The sequence below is a fragment of the Neolamprologus brichardi genome, chromosome 9 (genome assembly GCF_056152115.1).
Source record: "Neolamprologus brichardi isolate AB-2024 chromosome 9, ASM5615211v1, whole genome shotgun sequence".
Lineage (NCBI taxonomy): Eukaryota > Metazoa > Chordata > Actinopteri > Cichliformes > Cichlidae > Neolamprologus > Neolamprologus brichardi.
In genome coordinates this window covers 31,069,829-31,089,552 of record NC_142112.1, presented here as the reverse complement: position 1 = coordinate 31,089,552, position 19,724 = coordinate 31,069,829, and the positions used below count along the sequence as shown (strand labels likewise).

Genomic DNA, 19,724 nt, shown 5'->3' with positions numbered 1-19,724 from the left:
GAGCCCCGGCTCGGACAGTCTCGGTCATTGTGTCCTTGGGAAAGACACTTCACCTACCGCCTACTGGTGTTGGGCAGAAGGGCCGATGGCGCGATATGGCAGCCTCGCTTCTGTCAGTCTGCCCCAGGGCAGCTGTGGCTACAACTGTAGCTTGCCTCCACCAGTGCGTGAATGGGTGAATGGGTGGATGACTGGGTGTGTAAAGCGCTTTGGGGTCCCTAGGGGGGGGCTAGTAAAAGCACTATACAAATACAGGCCATTTACCAAAACAAAACTAGTCTCACAGCTTGATAAGGCCCATCCATTTTAAATGCGACACCAGACAAACCCATAAAATTAATAGATTCACAGTTTACACGTATCCTTTAATTAACTACCAAAAAAGTGAGAAGCTTTATAACAGAATGCCATTCGACATGAAAGGAGAGTGATTTCTTTACTACTTTAACTTGGTAGTAAACTTGGTTGGAATTAAACAATATTTAGAATTCATGTGAGAAGCACCACTGTGTGACGATAACTGCTAAAGAGTAGTAAAATAGTGATTACCAAACAGTATCTTTGCTTTTAAATGCCCAGCCCTCGTGGAGATGCTGCACGGCACAACAAGAATGTAAAGGCTGCTACCCTAATTGGGGTAGCAGTTCCTATAAAACTGGAAAAGTGCCTGTAAAATGACAAATAAGACATTGATCCTGAGCGCAATTTGTACGAAGACCGTTAGGGGATCATTGTGTGCACGTTTGTACTGATTCTTGTGAATTGTGGAGAGACAGCAATGGATGCCACAGCAAGGTCATTGATCTTTTGCCCAAATTAGGTCAAAACAGCACCAGAGGACAGTGTATACTGGGAAACAGCTGAGAACATGGAGTTATGAAGATGATGATTGTGGAAGTTGGAAATGAAGTTTAACTAGTGAACACACACACACAGCCTTAGTACAAGGTTAAAATTTTACAGACTATTTGTTGACTAAATGCAATCTCCATAGGTCCTTTGGCAGACTGCCTGGCTTTTTCCAACAGCAAAACTTACTCTTTTGAGATTTCTGATTTTGTAAACATAATTCACAGAGACCTTTAGAGGTCCTTATGCTCTGAGTCAGTCTAGCCATTTGCTCAGCTTTTGGGCTTTAAACTAAGCACACATAAGCTTTTCAGAATTTACAGGCATACAAGTGGTATCAAAAGTATCTAACACAACTAAGGTACCTAACACAAACTTAACCCTTAGATGCGCACGTCAAAAATGACCCCACGGGTTGTTTTTCTTCAAAATCTTTAAAATGCAAAGTTGTAATTTATTCATATTCCAGGTATTCCTCATAAAATATGTTTGTAACATGAGGCCATTTGCATTTTTATTTATTTTTTCATTAATTTATGAAAAATGCAGTTTTTGTATCACTACCCCACTCTTCCACAAGTGGGGTCAAAAATGACCCCAAGCAGTTCCTATGGAATCTTCTATGGCACTTTCATTCTTAGCAACTCTGACTGACCCACCTACACTTCTGATGGATCAGGAATAAATTTTTACACAGTAACATACATGATTTATAGTCAGGGCTGCACATAAGTGGTCTGCAGGTGCGCATTCGCTGTCAAAATAAAAGTATTCCCGGAAATTCAGAGAATACGTGCCTCTTTTGTGGTGGAGGAACATCAAAGTAATTGCTTACGGAGCTCGCTTTTTTGACATCTTTAAGAGTTCTGAACAAATGTCTGTCCTCCTCCAGAACATCTAATGTACACAAACGAGCGTCCCAACTTCTTATCTGGTACGCGTCTTTTATTTTGACAGCAAATGTGCACCTGCGGACCATTTATGTGCAGCCCTGTTTATAGTTTCCTGTGCATTTCAAATATTGTCCTTTCTGATTTTTTTTTTTTAATATCTAAAGTAACATGGCTGCTATGAGGCCAGCTAGGATCCCTGTGGCCCTACAAATGACCCAGGATGGATGGGATGAAAGGCCCATCGGAGGCACTGACTCAGAATCTGACATCTCAGATATAGAGGACCCAGACTATTGTCCCCCCCACTGAACAAGGCCAGTCAGATACAGAGGAGTCTCTGATGAGGAAATAAATATTTAGTCTAACAGAATGAGCCCCTCTTACTGCTCTAGCCACAATATTCTGAATTAGTCGGCCAGGGCTTGCACCTGGGTTTAGTACTGTCTCCCCAATAGATGCATGGAAGATGTTCATGTCTGATAATATAATAGAAGAGGTGCTGACATGCACAAACATGGAGGCACGAAGAGTAGCCACAGACAGGGGAAAAGAGCGGAAAAATGTAATCAAACAAAAGCTCCTGGCCTTCATTTGATTGACCATCCTTGCAGGAAATGAGATGAACTGGGATGTACCAGTCGGTGTGCTTTTTGGGAGTCCTCTGCATAACCCATGGTACAAGGCCACTATGCCAATTCAAAGATTTAAAGATATTCGCAGTTTCTTGCACTTTGATGACAAGAGGACCAGAGCCTATGGACTGAAAACAAACCACGTGGCAGCTTTCTGCTACATATGGGGCCTGTTCCTGGTCAACTGCAGGCAGAAATTCAACCTCAGTGATTGTGTTACAGTGGATGAACAACTTGTGCCTTTCAGAGGGAAGGCCCAGCTTCTGCAGTATATGCAGAGCAAGCATACAAAAGTGATACAAGTGATACAAAAACTGCAATTTCTTAAAATTAATGAAAGAAATAAATAAAAATGCAAAGGGCCTCATGTCACAAACATGTTTTATGAGGAATACCTCAAATATGAAAATATTACAACTCTTTGTTTTCAAGATTTTGAAGAATAACAACCGAGTTTATAGCAAAATGCATTGTTTCTATTTGGGGTCATTTTTGACCCCACTCGTGGAAGAGTGTAGGTACTGGTAGGTTGTGCATCCAAAGGTTAAAACAGTACCAAGAGTTAGGTTAGAAAATTCTTAAGCTGCATCTGTGCTTACTCTTTGAAAGACTAATCACTCAAACCTTACAAAAAAATATTTTCAGGGAATTTGCTGCTTTTTTTTGACAAACATCCCAGTTCAAAGAGTATCTACAAACTTTTTTCTAACTCTCCAAGTAGATAAAATATTTGACTTTGAAAAATCCAGCCATTCAATTAATTGTGCATGGTGAATACTAGTATCCCAAAGAGCAAAATAAACTGTCTTTGAAGCTCAACTCAGTTGCTCATGACATCCAATTAGAACGCACAAACTTGCAGAATTGGATTTCATGAGGTCACAACATATTTTAATATCCAAAGGTTTCTAAAATCTGCTAACCTAAGTAGTTTAATGTCTGTTTGAGACCAAAACGAGGGAGAAACGATTGCATGTGTCAAGCCTCGGAGCAGAGCAGTAGTTCTGCTTGAACACACAAAAATCAACACAGGGAGGGTCAGATTAGGACAAAGTACAAGCTGGAGACACCACCTGCCTGGTGTCCACTTTCTGCCCGACTCCTGTTGGCCTGACGTGTTTTGTACTGCCACATAAAGCAGCTCAATTTAATCCAAATCCACAACAAATGCCCCAGGACAGGAAGAGACTGCAGCCAGGAGGTGACAAGGAGGTTTAGGTCATGCTGATTTGACACCTGCCGTCGAGCCGCAGTCTACCCCGGTGATATTTTTGCTCTTACATCAGTGTACATCTCTAAGAACACTACAGAAAAAAACAACACTGAATTTCTTTAATAAAGGTTGACCCCACTCTGGGCTGTGGACATTAGCTACAATTCCCTGTGACAGAAAAATCACAAAGAAGTGCACAGTGATTACTGTCTTTGGAGCTGAATTATAGTTCACACACACACACTACCAGTTGTGTTGACAGATTTGACTCTGGCAGTGCATAAAAGCACGTCAAGCAGCTTTATGAGCCTGACCATAAACAGATGGTCTATTGATTTAACTTTAATCAAAATTTCCAAACAGAAATCCTGAAGGTCATCCCGAAATTTAAACTGCCTTAAAATAACCAAGGGGGGAAAAAAACGGCATTCAAAGTGTGTGTGTGTGCAACATTATGAAGACATATGGCAACTATGTTTAGGAAGAAAGCAATGTTGCGTAAACTGACTTCAATTAGGTTTCCTGACCTTCACTAAATGTAGCCTTTACAGCAAGAGTGCCCATGTGGATGCTAAGGGCGAGTGACACTGCAAACTCGGTGTGAAAGCCTGGAGCACACAAGGACTGAGATACTGACACTCACACTTTATTCTTTGCATTGTTCGTGGTGAAATTGATTGTGAACGCTTAATGAGCATGTTGGTGCATAATAATAGCCTTGTAAACACAGGGATGTGTAGTGTATGGTGTCCCTCCCCCTTCCATCCTGCGCCGTGTACCTGGTGTCAACAGGATGACGGAGGTGACGATCAGCGAACAGATGACCAGAATGACAAGAAGGGCGATCGCTATTCCCTTCCAGTTCCTCTGCGGAGGGTTACTGCCCACCAGCTCCTACAGAGACAGACAGAGAGAATAAATGGTCAGGATAAAGACTATTCTGGGAGGGATTCAGAGCACAGTTTATCAACACAGGTTGGGAACATAACAAAAGTAAAAATCAAAAAGAACAATATGAGAAAGAAGGAAACACTAGATAAGAAGCACCTAGGAAAGAAAGGAATCAGAGAAGTATAAAAGGCAAACTCGCGGAAATAAAGGATAGGGGTGTTAGTCAAGGACGAATGTGAGTCAGAGTCGCAGCCTCTCGGATCTCAAGGAGAGCCGCAGCAGCAACAGCAGCAGGAGGAAGAGGAGGGGGGGAGAATTCTTAATGAGCCGAGCATCAGCGGCCATCACGCGCAAACGAATGTGACAGATAAAAATGGAGCCCATGACACGTTGGCGAATTGCATGCTCGACAAAAGCACAGAGAGAAGCTTTGGGGTTGGGAAAAGGAGTCTGAGTTACGAGCAACCTTGAGGTAATTTTTCCCTCTTTTCACCTTCTCTGTTTTGTTTGACCTACAAATCCAGAAACAAAGATTTTTTTAATGCTACTGAACTGAGTGAAAGCCAAATTCTAAGGAATTACTATGGCTCCATATAAAGTATCACTGCAGGATATAAAAAGGAAATAACACGGGCAAAGCTGCCCTAGGCTTTGTGTCCTTGCCCAGATGCAATAATGAGCAAACAATGTGAAATTCATTTGACACGTAGTCATGTGCAGCAGGTAGCCACATACAGCAAAACAATAATAATAACAAAAGAGGACCAGCCACACATCTCTGTGAGAAAGAACAACCCTAGCCTGACCATCACTCGCTGTCTGAACGTAGAACTTTCGATCTGCGATGCCGTTAAACACGGCACAGTTATTTTCAGATATTTATTGACTCTTTCCACACATTTTTCTCTCGAAATCCAAGAGCCTGCCGTCCATCTCAATAAATGGACCAAGGGTCACCTCTTTTCCCATCTGAAGATTTGCAGAGATGTGGGTAAAAGAGGGGCAGTAGACTGCAGATGAACCCTCCACAGAAAGGCAGAAAATGAAGCTCAGAAGTCTGTCATCAAAGCAGTCTGCTTTTTTGGTCTGACCAGTAGGAATCTACTGCATCTGACTATTCATTTATTTATTTAGTTGGCTGACAGAAAATTGTGCTGTTGCATTTTGAGATTATTTCTTGTTAAATATTGAAGTTGGCAGGCCTGGCCGAATGACGCTGTGTGAAAGAGGGATTTATTTCTGGCATGTTAAAAATAGCAATTATCACTTTGTATTGCTACCTTTGATTGCATCCCACGTGTCTACAAAAGAAAGCATGAGACTGAGAATACTGCTCAACTTTATTTATTCAATTTTAATAAAGAGGTTAACACATTCTTGTGCAGTGCTTCAACGTCAATTTTCTTTTGGAAACTCATTCTTACTCTATAAAAGCCCACTGTGGGGAAAATGCAACCGTTTTAACCACCAATACTCCATCACATCCCAGGAATCAGGATCCAGGAATGTGTTTCAGGAAGCACATTCTCGGCATGATCAGCAGATCATGAGTGGATCACTAACTAAAAATAAACTACATTGTTCTGATACATTGCCAGAGCAATCTTTGAACAGTCCAGCTTTTCCCAGACTAGCATCCTTGAATTAAGTGCCACATGGCATAAACTACACAAATCATGCCTAATTAGCATAACACACTCTCAACTTCCTGTTTTTGAAATTTTGTATTTTTACCCCTTCCCCATTAATATATATATACATTTTTTAGAAAGCTGAGGTCAGTTTCCCGAGCCCGATAACTGCCAGACCTGTAAAATAAAGAATGAATAAATCAAATCTGTCTGGCAAAGTGAATCAGGCTTAAGGATCTGAAAAGCAACACTTCATGCTACAATCTAAAGAAACAAAGTCATTGACATCTACAAGGTTGCAAACCGATTTCTAAGGCTTTGGGACTACTGCAAACCATGGTGAGAGATATTAACCACAAATAGAGAAAACTTTAAACAGTGATGATCCTTCCTAAGATTGACTGACCCATCCACTAGGTGACAAAATAATCTAGAGGAGCATCTAAAGAACTATAAGCCTTCATTTCCTTCATTTAAACTGAGTGTTCCTGATTTAACAATGAAAAAGATAAAAACCACTGCTAACCAATAAGACTTTTGAGAAAAAAAAATTCTGTGGACTGACAAAACAGGAGTTAAACATTTTTGGAAGGTTTACATCTGGCATAACGCTAACACAGCATTTTATGTGATGAACATATCAACAGTCAATCGTGGTAGTGGTATGGTGAAATGGACTGCTGAGCTGCCTCACAACCTGATTATATCAAACTATGAATTCTGCTCAAGTAAATCCTGAAGAAGAATGTCTGGCCATCAGCTCGTGCCCTGAAGCTCAAGTTATGCAGCAGGACAATGTCCCAAAACACACCAGCAAGTCCAACTCTGAGTGGCTCATTGGCTTAGTCAAAGTAAGTAAAGCTTAAACAGGCCAATTATGCTCAAAACTCATTCAGTTTGATCAAATTAAGAATAATTCTATAAGGAAGATTTGGGGAAAGAAAATGCTCCATAGTAATGTGAAAGACTCATTGCCAGTCAACATTAATTCTAGATTGCAGTTCTTGCTGCCAAGGTTGGCACAACCAGTTGCTAAGTTTTGGCAAGATTTTTTCACACTGGACCAGGTAGGCTTTGATCATGTTTTTTCCCTTACTTGAAATAAATGAAATGATCATTTAAAAAAAGTAAATTAAAAAATGTCCTTGGGTTATCTTTGCCTAGTATAAAAATCTCTTTAATGATATGAACTATTTAAGTGTGACACATTTTGTCTGTTACGTTTTGTGTGAACTCATACATGTTCGAGAAAGAAACTCAGGCAATTTAGAAATTAAAGCATCTGAAAAGAAAAAAAAACATATGGGTGAATGACTTTTAAGCCCAAGTTTTCACACATCAGCACTGAATGGTCTGGCTAGCACAAAGATAGACCAGTGCCAAAACCACAGCCAAGAGGGACTCTGCAGGAAGGGTCCAAAGCCCAAAACTACTGATGGAGGATTAATAAGTTCTTAATTACATTATAGAGGATAAAAGAGGGAAGCAGAGCATGTGCTTTGGGCACCTGTGGCTGCAGCCTTAATGAATACATGTGAAAGGCTTTAATGAAGCTGAATGGCTGAGCTTTGAAAAAAAACCTTTTAGTGACCTCGTTCCCACCTTAATTGAAAAGAGCCCAAGACATCATTAGCCTGCAGATAAGAGCAATCAGAGCTATTTACCACACTTCCCATTACCCACATTCATTAAAACAAGGAACCAGTTAGTTAGCTTTGTGGCCATTTGATGGCCACAAGGAAGAACACCTCAAGCAGATTCAAGATTCAAGAAAATGACTAACTTTTGGTTGCAGGATTGACTACCAATCACCAATCATCATGGTAAATTGAAGTTCTGGATCTGCCTACTCTGCAGGAACTACCACAGAGGTGGTTTAAGATACTTTAAAGGTCTGTAGTTGACAATAAAATGAATGCTGAGATTGAAGAATAATAACTAACGCAATAAAGAGTTAACCATTTTCATGTATGTTTCATGTCTTGAAATCAAGAAAGAATATATGACATTTCAAGCTCCAGTCACCTATGCCAAAGTATTCACTATTTACAGTAGAAATTCACAGACATTTGGAGTGCTTATGGAATCTGAGCAGCAACAGAGATTCTGCATTAGAGAAGCAGCAGCGAAACGGTAGGGTGACAGATGAAAGCTGATTGTCTAATGTAGACACAACTTCAGTGAATCTGTGGTGTGACAAAGGTGACTGGAAGCTTTTTTTCTTTCAACAAACAGAACCAACAAACATGGCCAGCCATGAGCTCAGCTGGTTTTGTTGTGGAGAGATTATTTCAGATATCCAGCGATGAGCATAATGCTGTGGGCTGCGAGCTGACAGTCTACAGTGTGATTTATTTTGTCTAATTCAGCGCTGAGCCATCTCTCTGGAACAATCTATTTTTTCAGCAGAAATGAAAATCCTACTGGAGATTTTACAAGAGTGGCACAAAGCCCACCGCTGATTTTTGTGGTCGATACAGCATGTGACAGAGTACGATTTACAATACGGTGACAAAATTGGAGGAAAATTGCTCTATAGAGTGCAACCACTCACATGCAATAATGGAATGTAAAGCGAACACAGCAGAGCCCTCAATCTGTGTAATGCACATTAAAGAAAAAGACAAATCCTCATGCATTGCTAAGCAATAACTGTTTATTATGTGTTATATGCAAATGGTTTGGCAGTGTAGATAAAGCAATCTAATGCTGGGGATGATTCCATCACAGCATTAACAGCTTTATTTATGTGCGTGACTGTAAGCATTTACAGAAATCCAGCCTGGAGGGCAACCTAACCTGAAGTGGATCGCTTGCTGAAAGGGCTACGGCATGACTCACTCTCTGTAGCTCTGTAGCCAAAGCGATTTGGAAAAGGTAAAGGGCTCATCTAAATGTCCATGCAGTTCTGTTATCTCTTCTACAAGGATCAGTACAGCTGCTGCTCAGAGAAGCATCAAATGTCACAGTGTATCTTTGACCAATAACTCATTTTCAAGTGTAAAGTTTATATTCAAACTCACTCAACCTTTCCAAGTGTGGTGTTAGGAAAAGTTTTATCAAGTTTTATCACCATGTCAACTTTAGTCCAAGTCCAAGATTGACAGTCATTGTTTGTATCTTCACCACTGTCAAGATTAAGTTTAGCAAGCTGTCCAGTAACAGCAAATGTTCACTACTAGTCTGACAGCACAAGCTAAGAGCCAAAACAGGAATCTTGAAGCATGCAGCAGCTGAAATAACTGTTACAATGACTAATGACTCAACCAGTATTTCCATATAGATCGACATACCTATGGGAATGACATTGAAAACTATGCATCAATGAGAGCAAAAGCTTGCTAGCAAAGCTAACTGTGAGAATGCAGTGCTCTTGTATTGAACTGGAACTTGCTTGGGGTGAAGCAGAGTAATAATCAAAGAACACATGATTAAGCCAAAAAGAGCAAGGACAGAAACCTCACTGGGAATTTGTATCAATTTTTTTTTTGCTCTTTCTGTGCTCAGAGGGAATAATGGTAATCACTTATTCAGGGTGCAGACACAGGACAAAACCTTGTCTAACCTTCCCGATCAGGCTCTGTGATCTGTAATTATCATAATGATTGGACTAATTACCTAGGCCTTATGTGCTAAAGTAATAGCGAGAAGAGTGGGGGAGAGAGATGAGGTATAAAATGCACAGCTAGGAGACAGGCATCAGAGCTTGCAGGAAAAGTAAATAAATAAAATGTTGGGTGGTACGGGAGAGAGTTCACTGACAGGAAAGCTTGAAGCGTGACCAAAACATGACAGAGAGACGCTGTGGATGGATCCAGGTCCAAACTCGAATAAAAACAGAATCCTGATGTGTTCTAGTCCTCTGTAACTGTCATGTTTGAATCGGCAGAGCATGCACAGACATTATGAGTTTTGAGTCAACCCCGAGAGTGCATAACACAACACTATGTCAGTGTTCCTTGAAGTAAACAAACGGAAAAATCTACATAGCTTTTGAGCAGTCACAAAATGAACAACTATTTGAAGTATGCTTGAAAAGGCAAAATAAGATACATTTAGCTGCTTTTCCTTCAATGTTTTCTCACTACTGAAAGTAGTGGCATGCAATTTGAAGTCCTAAACCTTCAAGACCACTGACGAGGCAGGATGCTAAGATTTACAGTATTACCGATAGTTTTGAACTTTATGTAAATCCAGATATCAATCTCCAAAGAAGCCTCCAACTATGCCTACTATTTCAGTAAGATGTACCAACTGGCTGTATAACTGCATTTTATTTTCACTGGTTAAAATACATTTATTGTTTGTATCTAATTCAAACCCTACCCAGTTTGAATTAGGGTAAAAACTTTATTCATTTCACTCAAACGTGGTAAATATCTCTTTGTCAGGGATACCTCCACCTTATATCTAATCACCAAATTGCAGCAACTCAGTGCATTTAAGCATGTAGACCTGGTCAACACAACATCCCGATGTTCAAACTAAGCATCAGAATGAGGAAGAAAGGTGATTTAAGTGACTTTGAATCTGTAAGAATTTTGGTGTCTGAGTAATTCAGAAACTGCTGAGCTACTGGGATTTTTCCACACAATAATATCTAGGTTTTAAAGAAGTTTTGTTGATGGACAAGCTCAAAACAGAATGACAAGATTGCTTTGAGCTAATAACAAAAATAACCACTCATTACAATCAAGACATGCAGAAGACTCTCTCTCAATGCACAATGTCTCAAATTTTGAAGAAGATGGGCTACAGCAGCAGAAGAGAACACTGTGTACCGATCCTAAAAACAGGAAACGGGGCTACAATTTCCATGGACTCACCACAATTTGACAATAGACTGGAAAAATGTTGCCTGGCCTGATCAGTCTTGATTTAAGGTGCAATATTTGAATTGCAGAATGGTAAACAACATTAAAGCCTGACTCCAACCAGCTTTGTACCAGTGGTTAAGACTGGTGGTGCAAGGGGAATATTTTTCTACCGTGCGTGAAAGGTGACCTTGTCAAGTGGGGGTATCCTTAATACTCTTGCATAAATGAACTTTGAACCACACAAAGCTAATTTAGTGGCACCTACAATAAAAATGTACTCAGCTGGAAATGAAAATAATGGCTCCTATCTTTGGATGAAGAGCTCTTTAGTCACAAGACATCAACTTCCGTTGAGCTCATTTGAGTTTTACAACAAACCTGACTTATTTTAAGAGGATCTTTCAGGTTAGCTTCCATATTGACTTTTTCTCAACACTTTCGGTGTTTCTAAATTAACAGACATAATGCCCAAACCAGCAATCATCTAAGAAAGAACAGACCATTAAAAATGTTCTAAATAATGAGAAATTGCTCAATTCATTTGATGCTATGTCAGACGAGACGATTTGGCTCATCTCCTTTTGCTGCTTTAATAGCTCTAACTATATTGTATTGGGGATGGCTACACGTATTCTCCCTCAGGACAAAATGATAATGCCTCCAGCATTAGTGACAGTATAGTTAATTAATTCTGATTCAGAACAAACAGAGTGATGTGCAGGAGTGTATCTGTCAACCAAAGTCTTGTGTACTGCTATTGCTGCATGCACAGTTTCTGTATTTTAATTCAGATGTTTATTGCAACACACATCATCTTTCAGCATAGATCTTAGATCACTTATGGGAAAAGGAGTTCTTGAGTCCCTTTGAGCCCTTGTACAGACAGTCTTAGAGATGGCTGTGGCTAAAACCTAAAAGTACAGGATGATGTTGTCATGAGTTAATCAGGATTGAGACAGTTAGCACTTAGCTTATATGGAGACTGTATCCAGGTGTCTGTATCCACGTAATGCAATTCACATGAAATTTGAGAATTTCACTCACTAAAACAGAAGTGCAGACTTCCTGGAAAGACTATCATTCAACATAACCTCAAGACCATTGCTCAGATAATTGGACTGAAAATGCTGCAATGCCTTCTTTAAGTTCTTTTGCGTTCCCTTAGTCCACTTTGGGGAACATAAGATTGGGGGTTTGTCCAGGATTTAACAAAAAAAGAAAAAAAAATTGGCTAAATGTTTCAGTTTGCTTTGATGCATTTAAAAAAAAATAAAATAAAACAACACAGTCAGAAGGTACCGTAAATTAGCTGGGGGGATGTATAGCATGCCAACAATCTGTCATTTATATCAGACACAGTCCAAAGAATGCATAATATTACTTATTTATAACACAATATAAATAAGTGAGCTATTCACATCTATATAGTTGTCACAGCGAACAAGGTGAGAAATTAGCTGAAAAGAACGAAACATAAACAAAAATAAAAAGTTTCTAGTCATTTATAAAATAATTCTTTCTACAGCAAAGTTAGTCAGGAAACATTTTTGGCTTTGATTAAATAAAACTGCAGCACAAGTTATGTGCCACAGCTTTGACTGCGAGTGATGGAGATTAGGGTCAGAAAGCACAGAAAGAAATGGATTAGATCAGGTCATATAATTACATGCACTAATAACACCATATAATCGCATAATGCAGCACAAAGTAAAGGACATTAATGCAGATTATTTTGTAATATTTACCTGCTTTATGATTATCAGATAGTTTTTTCAATTTATTTTACAAACCTAATTTTTTTCATGCAAACAAAGACTAATAGGTGTCATTTCAGACCGGTTTCATAGTGCAGAGGCATGATTTAAACTTCAAACAGAGGGATTTTGAATCTCTCCTCCTTTCATCTTCCTGAAGCGGACTTCATTTTGGCAGAAATATGAGCAGATTAGTCTCAAGTTCAAATCCTCTTCCATTGTTTAAGTGGCTTTAAGTGCAGATGGATTTTCTCTTAGGCCTTTTTCAATCAGACATTAATCTTTGAATAAAAGATTCTAAATGGTGCGCATCTTCCAGCTCTGTGCTTCACAGGTCAAAGAGCACCCATGCAACTGCACCCAAACACATTTGGACAATCTTCCTGTTGTCATAAAGTGTGGTGCAGCGAAAGGGCTGTAAATAAACAACCTGTCTTTTTTGTTACTTAGGCCAGGAGAACAAATTTTCAACTGTCTAGCATGTGTGTGTGTATGTTCTTCTTGAGTTTCTTCCGCCTGGCTTGTTTGATTTGCGAGTGAATCTCTTCCAGTCCATTAAAGAGATGCTGGGAGGGCGCCACTGCCAGCTGACCTCTCTCTGCAGAGTTTGCTTTAAATCACATCTCTGTAGAATAACACAGGAACACACTGCCGCAGGACGAGTCAGTGTATATGACATAGGGCTGCTATAAAAATGTGAAAATACATAGAATGTATATAAAAGATCGGTTCAGTCTCCATGACGGTACCTCTGGTTTGTGAAGGTATATTCTCAAGCTTCAACTTCAGCATTTTGGTCTGACCATATTTAGACAGAAGGTTAAAAATGCTAATTTATCAGCTAATGCACAGATATTTCAATAAAACATGGATACCTGCCACATACGCTCTTAATATCTGTTAAGAAAAAGCAATTTGCCATATAGACTAAAACCTTTTCTGAACCAAACTGTAAATATGTTGTTCTGCTGTATAGTTGGTTATGTCAATAATTGATTTGTTTATGAAGTGGCCAAGGGCACCTACACATTGGCTCCATTTAAAAAGGAACATGAACACTCCTCATTTGAAATCTCATTTAGTTCCCCAACCATACCCTGGAACTCGTACACGTGTTTTAAAATATGATTTCTGCTGCAGCCATAGACAAAATGTCCCTTTAACATGCAAGCGCACATTCTGAAGAAGAAGCAATTACTCGCATCTATTCTGTAATATTTTCCTCATCGCCATGGAAACAGAGTACGAGTGAATCAGGTTATTATTCCTATAGCTAAAGCTCCTCTGCATAGTATACACACATCATGACACGGCTAAACAAGTGATGAGGCACACACATGAGGGAATAGCCCTTCTTGCTTGCCTCTCATATATAATGCATGAGGGCAAAAGTCTATTTGTCAGTCTCAACGCACGTCTTCTTTAGGAAACAAGAACAACAAAGAACACAAGCGGAGTTTCTCCTCATTTCATCACTTTTTCCTGTGGCAGCATGTGTCTATAGATCTGTCAGGGGAGGCAAAATGTACCTGCTGAATGAAAAGGTTTACCTTCATCTCTTAACTTCAGCAGTGCCAGAAGTACATGTTAAAGATAAATGAATTTCAGTGGAGGAAAATAAATAAATCTGGCCTGACTATTCTTATAGTAGAACATTGGGCATTGTGGTCATTCTTCCAAAATTCAATGTTACTACTGCTTTAATGACTGATGCCTATTCAAAGCTACCCCTGGGAAATGTTCCAGCATAACATTAGCTAAGTATGTGAAGGAAGCTGTACCCTTGCGTGCAAATGTGTGATGTGCTGACTCCAAACCTTCTGAGGTAAATTGGATCTGTATGGATTATGAGTGACAAACTCCGAAATAAGGCGTGTAGCTGACATTTGTTCCATTATCTGTATTTTGTTAGCCTGACTACATTTAAAACAGCAAGCCTCATGTATTAAATAAAAAGCGGATCCCAGTTAATGTGTATTTAGAACATGTTACTGCTATAAAGAATTTATTTTTTTTATAAATCATTGATTAATTCTTGTTGTCACAGAATGTACACGCAGTTCTGCTATTGTATGCAATTACTAAATTTAGTTCAGTTGCACAAAGAGTTGCTGTGACCATGTCACCACCAGCCATCTATGTGCTTAATTGGCAAAACTAAATATGAACAAAATATTGTCAGCACTAAATTCCTGAAAAAAAATCATTTACTTATAAAAAGGCCCATTTGTCACAGATCGGATAAAAGCCTATATATGCCGCACACACGCACACACACACACACACGAACACGAACACTGGGTAGACTAGTTCTTTGTCTTTTTAGTTATCCTGTGGGGACTAGACACACATTCTTCAAAAGGTTAAAGCACATAAAATAAATGTCTAAATAAAAGCATGTGTCCTAATGGTTGAGGACACAGAGCAGAACTCCTTTTCTACTATATACACTATTTACAGCATGTTTCCTGCCATTTAGAGTTGAACTACTTTCTATATTCACCTCTTGATTTCAACATGCATCTTTCTTCAGCTGTGTTTATGGAAAGGGGGTGGGGGCGGGGAGGGTACACAGAACAAAGCTGAGCAGAGGAGAAGCCTAATAAAACAAAACAAGCAAAAAAGCAAAAAGAAATTACCACCAAATATCAAACCAGAAAGTCTATGATGCAGTAACTCGTGCAGCTCAGAATTCATCATAATTCACAGGTTACTGTCCATATAACAGTAACAAAGCGACACTGATCTTAAGTAAAATTTGCGTGAAGACCCACTAGCTAGTCTAGTGCACTAGACTCCCATCAGTCTTCTGTCAAAGACCAGAACTTTAACCCCCCCATAAAAAAAAAAAAATGCTAGCCTCACAACTTTCCAACCTCCGTGCTTTGTTAACTGTCTAGGACAGGTTTATGAAAATTGACAGAATGGTATGAAATCCCAATGACTTCTAGTCATGCAGAGTTAAACCTACTTCCAGAGACAATACCCAATTGTGGCTACAAGATGGTGGAAATGTAAACAATGGGTGCACAACGCAATCTTTCTTTCTTTCTCACAAAATTATATCTGTGATTAACCACTTCACTGGACTCAACACTGACTGTCCACTTGGCACTGCCCAGATGGACTGTGTGAGGATGGTCTTTGAAGAGTATTCAAGTAGTGAATACCTTACATTTCAAGATTTGATAAGATTTTTGGCACCTACAACTACTTGGTTAAGGTCAAGATCTGTGCACAAAGAAGGTCATTCACTTCTTGCCCTTTGCTTGGTAACTGGTTGTCAGTTGACAGAAAACAGTCTAGAGTCTTGTTGCCTTTGTAACATTTACCACCTTACCACATGTCAATCAGCAATGTCCTTCACTTTCATTGGTAGTCGCCTCAATCACTTGCTCCAAAGTTTAACCCAATACCTGAAACTTCATTCCTTTGTCTCTCGAAGTTGGTAAACAACATTGGTTTCCCATGACTTTTGGTTGTTGTGTTCCTGCTGATGACTTTCAAGGCCTGCAGTCCACAATAGGTGGGTTTTTGTCAGTCTACAGAAAAAGCAATATATTTCAAAGGAACCAGTGACAGTACAAGCTTTCTAATATTATACTATATTCTTCTTTCCATCAATAACATGCTATCCTACAGGAAAACAAGCAACTCCATACAGAGGTCTGCCACTGAAAATATCTGGTCACTTAACACTCTGTGCCTGTTCACCAGCAACTCGAGTTTTATGAGATGCAGTTTTGTTGCTCAGGCTCGCTTAAGTGTTTTGCATGGAATGCTCCCAGCTGCAAAGTAACTACAAAATCATCTGAGCTGCTGTGTGGAAGGAGGTTAGTGGAGAATACAAAAAAACAGGGGAAGGGAAGAAAAAAGAAAGCTGGATGGGAAGGTTTCACTGCAGAACACTGCATGTCCCCTCAGCCCACACCCAGAAAGATTAGTATTCAGTGCAACCAGGCAGCACAGCCAGTGCATCTCTCAACAACATTAAGAATTGAAAAGTATCTTTTTCTATTGTTCTTATCTATCAGCCTTCATTCTATAATGCACACTTGTCCTGCTACTCTGGCAAAATAAATTGCCATCATGGAAACAATATGCACCGACAGACGCGCTCGCTTCCTCGAAATGAAATGCCCCTCAACCCACTGCTTCCAGGCGTAGGGGTCTAATAAAAAGAGTCTGCTGCTTTGTTGATGTTTACCCAGGCTAATGTATTCTGGCCTGCTGTTTTTTGTATCAGTTTGCAAAGTAAAATATGAACATTCATGTAGAAAGAATAGACTTCCTTCCCCTTTTATTGGCCTAATGTTTGGCTGAAGTGTTCTCATGATGAAGAATGTCTCATGCTCAAGTGCGGCCTTCTTTTTTGGAAGAAAAAATAAAATAACCTGCATTCACCTCTCTTCTTGCTGAAATTTAAAAAAAAATCTGATTGGGAGAGCTTCTATGCTTGCAAATACAGACAGTGTTTCTCTGGGTGAGAGGGCGACAATGATGGGTATGATCATGTACCAGCAATGCTGACTGCACAGTGGAAGTTCAAGTGCATACAGTGAGTTATAGATACCGGCCTCAATAAAACAGCAAAAAATAAGTAAATCTCATTAAAAACAGTGTTGGGAAGGTTACTTTTAAAATGTATTCCATTACAGAATACATGCCCCAAAATGTATTCTGTAACGTATTCCGTTACGTTACTCAATGAGAGTAACGTATTCTGAATACTTTGGATTACTTAATATATTATCATGCTGTTTACAACTACGTGAATGTACTATTGCTGTGATTTATTACTGTTACTGAAGGTTCGCGGCTCCGAACCGTAGAAAAGGGACCTCTGGCTAATACGTCGGTTCGTGTCAGGCTCGTAGCCGAAAACTAGCTTTACTTTGTTGTCTGGGTCAAGCGACAGAGAGAGGCGTTGAAAGGCTGCTCCAACGGAACTTATTGTTTTTGGAGGAAAACACGAACACGGTGTACAGTCGAGTCTTAATAGCTTACTTACAGCTGGGCTCGTCAGGCACTCTTCTTGGCTGCAGTGGTTATTATTATATTTACATGCTTCCAGCTCCCGTTTTTGCTCGATGACAGCTCGTACTTTCCCTTTTTCTCCCTCCCTCGCTCTTAGACACATAACGTGTATGGCAGTCCATTCTCCCTGCAGCACGGACTACACTGCCTATGATGCTACATTCTTTAGAGCTATACCGGTAGCATTCTGCCTATTAGCTTAGCACAACAACAACAAAAAGGCCTCTCTCACCCAGGAAACACGCAGAGAGAGAGCGGCACCCCGTAACCATGGCAACCGTAACGCTGCCACCTGGAACAACAGAACGTAGCTGTCAAACAAAACCCAAACAGTCCTGACCCGCCACAATATGAAACAGGGAAGTACCGCCGTGTAATCCATTTATTTCAACAAAGTAACTGTATTCTAAATACCACCTTTTTAAACGGTAACTGCAACGGAATACAGTTACTCATATTTTGTATTTTAAATACGTAACGGCGGTACATGTATTCCGTTACTCCCCAACACTGATTAAAAATAATATATTTTAACAGGGTTGTGAGGCTGTGATGAATCCCACATAACTGCATAGTTCATTTGAATCTGTCTAGTTTGTTTGCGTTCCCTTGTGTTGTGTTACCGTGGTGACTCTGTCAAAGTTGAAAAATAATTCATTGCTTACCCTCCATCTGGCCACCTGTTGTTATTACCACAACCCAGTTGTTCATGCTATTCAGCTGAGAATGGAAGAGCATGCTTTGCATGTAAGAGTGGCCACTGAATGATTTAACAGGGTTGTGAGACCATTTGTTTCATAATTACTGGTCAGTGTATGTGCACTCAACATTCATCATATAGCTGAATATTACATAAGTCCTTATTCAATTCAATGGAGCATGTCTATGCTACAAGTGTAATGAACTGTAAGGCTTAAACATCTTGTTTAATTTTGTTGGCACACTTGAGTCATAGGTTTTGACAGCAGGGATTTTTATCATTAACTTAATCAGGAATTACTGCCAACAACCAGAAAATATGTTTTCCATGTTTTGTTTTGGAAGGAATAAATGTTGCATAAATCAGACTTCGAATAATACAAACAACACCTCTGCAAAAACCTTTAGAATATGGAAAGGAGTAAAAAGGAAATTTTGGTGTACATAATTGGTACTGACGTGAGGATATCTGGCTGACAGGGAAAACTGATTATTTGAAAAAAGGCTTCACAAAAACACTTTTCCATTAAGACATTAAGAAGATGAAGTGTCCTGAAATTTCTAGATATGCAAAAGAGGTGACTAAATATGCACTAATTTGCATAAATGTCTAACAGGCAGAGTGGAGTCAAATATAAACAAATGTGTATTGTAACTTGTCTGATGATCCACAGTTGCACCCTAGTCAGATACATCAATAATTCACAGCCAAATTCAGCTGTCCTCAGAAAATACCTATTGTAGTTTTCAATTTAGTTATAATTTTGTCATAAACGGTAAACAGAATACAGGTGGTGTGTGCGCTACTAAGGTATCACATGATATTCAGAATGGGGGTTTTACAATTAAGTTAATAGTCTTATTACGCTTTCAACTAAAGCACAGAATTATCCGATGTGTGAAATAGTTCCTATGTAGCTCATACATCTTGTGTAAGCAGAGAGAGGAACTAAACTAAAATGTAAGTAACTTCCATATATAAGTAAATATGCTTCTTTTGACAAAAAAAGTTCTGATTATTAGGACCACTACACCAACTGTTTATGGACAAACCCCATGGACACTCCAATTAAAGTACATTTTTCAGCATTCTGTCTTGTTCATCATCAACACACCTACTATATCATCATCATCATCAACTTTATTTATAAAGCACTTTAAAACAACCACAGCTGACACAAAGTGCTGTACATTGGAACTGTAAAATAAAATTACATGAGATATAAATAAAAACCAAATAAAAGAAGAGTGAAATCATTAATTAAATAACTACTTCAACTAAAAGAGAAACTAAGTCTCACTGAGGTT

General features: G+C 39.3%; 1 protein-coding gene across 6 annotated transcripts in view; it reads right to left on the bottom strand.

The window, feature by feature from the left end:
- Window positions 1-19,724, bottom strand: part of LOC102784658 (A-type potassium channel modulatory protein DPP6-like) — a 252,396-nt gene that overhangs the window by 73,270 nt on the left and 159,402 nt on the right. For 5 of the 6 annotated variants that reach the window (XM_006799205.3, XM_006799206.2, XM_006799207.3 and 2 more), the window contains one exon: window positions 4,367-4,481. In XM_006799205.3, coding sequence (XP_006799268.2) covers window positions 4,367-4,481 — 115 coding nt within the window. Of the gene's footprint in view, window positions 1-4,366; window positions 4,482-17,691; window positions 17,900-19,724 lie in introns of those variants that run through there. The other variant, XM_087846304.1, reaches the window with a different exon arrangement.